The sequence below is a fragment of the Apis dorsata genome, unplaced genomic scaffold (assembly GCF_000469605.1).
Source record: "Apis dorsata unplaced genomic scaffold, Apis dorsata 1.3 scaffold_19, whole genome shotgun sequence".
Taxonomy (NCBI): domain Eukaryota; kingdom Metazoa; phylum Arthropoda; class Insecta; order Hymenoptera; family Apidae; genus Apis; species Apis dorsata.
The window spans coordinates 311,793-315,550 of NW_006263321.1; the positions used below are offsets into that span (position 1 = coordinate 311,793).

General features: G+C 21.8%; 1 protein-coding gene across 3 annotated transcripts in view; it reads left to right on the forward strand.

Annotated features, from left to right (window-relative positions):
- The window catches only part of LOC102671731 (gamma-1-syntrophin), a 12,925-nt gene that overhangs the window by 1,569 nt on the left and 7,598 nt on the right, over positions 1–3,758 (forward strand). Inside the window, exons 2-10 of one of the 3 annotated variants that reach the window (XR_004150282.1) lie at positions 141–245; positions 322–520; positions 993–1,118; positions 1,187–1,348; positions 1,443–1,627; positions 1,718–1,876; positions 1,964–2,188; positions 2,271–2,474; positions 2,540–2,654. Coding sequence is in view for 2 of the 3 variants with exons in the window: in XM_006607782.2 (XP_006607845.1) it covers positions 141–245; positions 322–520; positions 993–1,118; positions 1,187–1,348; positions 1,443–1,627; positions 1,718–1,876; positions 1,964–2,188; positions 2,271–2,474; positions 2,540–2,647 (1,473 nt within the window). In the remaining variant the exon portion in view is untranslated. Of the gene's footprint in view, positions 1–140; positions 246–321; positions 521–992; positions 1,119–1,186; positions 1,349–1,442; positions 1,628–1,717; positions 1,877–1,963; positions 2,189–2,270; positions 2,475–2,539; positions 3,078–3,758 lie in introns of those variants that run through there. The other 2 variants (XM_006607782.2, XM_006607784.2) reach the window with 2 other exon arrangements.

Below are 3,758 nucleotides of genomic sequence, written 5' to 3' on the forward strand. Positions count from 1 at the left end.
AAATATAATATAATAAATATATAAACCATTGGAACAATATAATAATTATAATATAATTTAATAAAATTTTATTTTTAATTTAAAGATATTTAATTTAACTAAAATATGCAAGATTTAATTTTTATTATACATTTGAAAAGGTAAGAACAGGGATGGTGAGTGTTAGTGATGGAAAAAGTAAACCAGTACCAATGCGTTTACATCTGTCTATGGAAGTTTTAAAACTTCAAAGAGAAGATTTAGAGGTAAAGTTTATAATATCATTGTTTTGTATCATAAGATGTTTATACAGCATACATAAAAAATATTACTGATTTTCAGCAGACAGCGAATCATAATAAACCACCATTAGATGCTAAAGAAAGAATGGTACAAATTACAAGACAAAAAGTTGGAGGCTTAGGATTAAGTATAAAAGGAGGAGCAGAACATAAACTTCCTGTACTTATATCTAGAATTTATAAAGGCCAAGCAGCTGATCAATGTGGCCAATTATTTGTAGGAGATGCAATTATTAAAGGTAAATTTAATATATATTATTAAATTTAATAAAATTAATATAGTATATTAAATACTAATTATTAAAAAGTTTCATAAAATTTTAAATATTTTTTTTTATATTAAAAAAGTAAATGTTTATATATATATATAAATAATATAGATTTTTATTTCCATAATGGAAAATATATCAATGAAAATCATATCTGTTATACATATACTGATTTATATAATAGATAGTCTTGAATACCTATTTGTGTCAGACTTGTCAATATTGGCTTTTCTCTTTGAAATAATGTTTCTGTTGGCTATTCATTTATACTATTTATATTATAAAATTTTATTTTTAAATAATAAAAATTATTTCATTTAAAGTAATTCAATCTTATAAAATTTTAATAAATAATTTTAGTTATAAAATTAATATATGTTAATATATAATTAATATATATTAATATATAATTTTAATTTTATAAATAATATTTTTATTTTAGTAAATGGAGAATATATAACTGCATGTAATCATGATGATGCTGTCAACATTCTAAGAAATGCTGGTGATATAGTAGTTTTAACAGTAAAACATTATCGTGCAGCAAAGCCATTTCTACAAAAAAATGGTAAATATTATTTAATAAATTTTAAGCATTTTTTTTATAATTTTAGTTTAAAATAATATAATTTTTAGAAAAAGAAGAAAAATTAGATAATGTTGCAAATGGAGGATCAGAAGATGAATGGTTATCATCTAATAGACAAAGTGATAGTTCTAGATGTGGTCATAGTAGACAAAGTTCAAATGCATCTGCCACTTCAATGCAATATAAAAAATGGATAGATGTTATAACAGGTTTCAATAAATTTTTTTTTTTTTTTTTGAAGAAATTAATAATTTTTTAAGATGAAGATGAAACTTTTCTAAAAAAAATATTATGTAATTTCAGTTCCATTAATGATGGCTTATGTAACAAGATATATCTTTGGAACAGATAAATTAAGAAGAAATGCGTTTGAAGTAAGAGGATTAAATGGTGCACGTACTGGTGTAATTCATTGTGATGATAGTGCCATTTTAAGTCAGTGGTTAAAATATATAACTGATAATATTACAGGTTTAACGCATTTACAGGTGAAAAATATTCTTTTCTGAATTAATTTATTATTATTAATTATCATTAGTAATAACTATATAATTGTTTATAAGTTATTTATTTTTCAGATGAAATTATATAACCGCAATTTTGGAGTTGGTGAACGTATAGAATATATGGGATGGGTTAATGAAGCAGTAAGTAATAGTAATCAACCATGGCAAAGTTATAGACCAAGATTTTTAGCATTAAAAGGACCTGATTTGTTATTATTTGAAACACCTCCTGTAAGTGTTACTAATATTATAATTAACATATATCTAATAAATTTTAACAATTCATGTTGTGCATATATGTTAACAATTTATTTCTAGTGCAATATAGGAGATTGGTCACGATGTGCATTGACTTTTAAAGTATATCAAACAATGTTTCGCGTAATGCGAGAATCCGAAAATGTTGATGAAAGACAACATTGTTTTTTAGCACAAAGTCCAGGTAAACCACCGCGATATTTAAGTGTCGAAACTAGACAAGAATTATTAAGAGTAGAAGCAGCATGGCATACTGCAGTATGTTCGGCTGTTACACATTTGAAAGTTAGTAATTGATTCTTATGTGCTTTGTTGAAAATTATTTTTAAAATTTATTATTATTATACATGTTTCTATTTTTTTATAGAGTAAAACATTTCCAGTTACTTTTAATGGAAAAAGTGCAGGTTTAACTCTAGAATGGACTCAAGGTTTTACACTTTCTTATGATGACATTGGAGAGACTGTATGGCGTTATAAATTTTCACAATTAAGAGGATCTAGTGATGATGGAAAAAGTAGATTAAAATTACACTTTCAAGAATCGGATAGTATTGCTATTGAGACAAAGGTATTTATTTATTATAAGCAGAATTAATATATATAAATTTTATTTTCTTTACATTTCATTTGTAGGAATTGGAATGTTCTCAATTGCAGAATTTATTATTCTGTATGCATGCATTTTTAACTGCAAAGGTTGCTGCAGTTGATCCAACATTTTTAACATCAACAACTCCATAAAATTGAAGTAAGTATTATTGCCAAATAAATCAGAAAATGGATCACTATTCAATATTCGCATATTTGCATAAACAGAAATATTCTAATTAATAAATTAGATTAATAACATAAAATACTAGTCAATTTTTAAAAAAGCTCTTTATTGTTTTTGAAAATTGTATAAATATTTTATTTTTATGTTTCTAATTTTATTTCTATAAAATAATAGTGAAATTTCATATTTTTCATTCATTCATTCATTAGTGATTTTATTATTAAAAATTATTTTATTTATTGTGTACCTTATTATTAACTTAAAGCATTATAACTTAAAGCACTGCTATTTATTTTTTATATTCAATATATTAAACATTTTTAAATAAATTTATACTTTGTTGGTATATTTTAAATTAATTATAAAATACAAATATTGTTACTTTTGTTTTAAAATTTTTATTTTCTTTTATGTAACAATCATATTTGCATTTATTATGAAAAGAAAAATCTTAAGTTAGAAATTTAAAAAAAACTTGTGCTCGTTCATGATTTTTAAGTTCCAATGATAAGGCAATCTTTTTTAAACAATAAGTTGCATATTATGTGTTAAATTTTTTTTCATCTATATCTGGTGCCTTAAAAACCATGAACAAGATGTAATTAATAAGTTAAAAAAATTCATTAGTTAAGCATACTTTAGAACAGCAAATTTTATGCATTTAATATTAACAAATATGCATTATATTAGAAAATTTCATATTATGTTAAATACAAATTCAAAATTATATTAACTTGATATTAATTATAAATCAGTATTACTTAAGAGGAAATAATTATGTAATTATCTAATAGCAATAAGTAGTAATAACAGTAGATCATGGTGATCATCTATTAAACAACTTTATTTATAAATATATATAAATGAGAGAGAAATTATAAGAAAAAAAATTAATTTATTGAAACTTAGCATTAATAAATTTAATAAGTAGTTAAATTCTTAATTATTTTTTAATAAATTTTCATTTTTACATTCAATATGAATCTAAATAGACTTAAAATGTTGTTTATTAGATATTTTTATTATTATTATTATTATTATTATTATTATTATTATTATTATTATTATTATTATTAT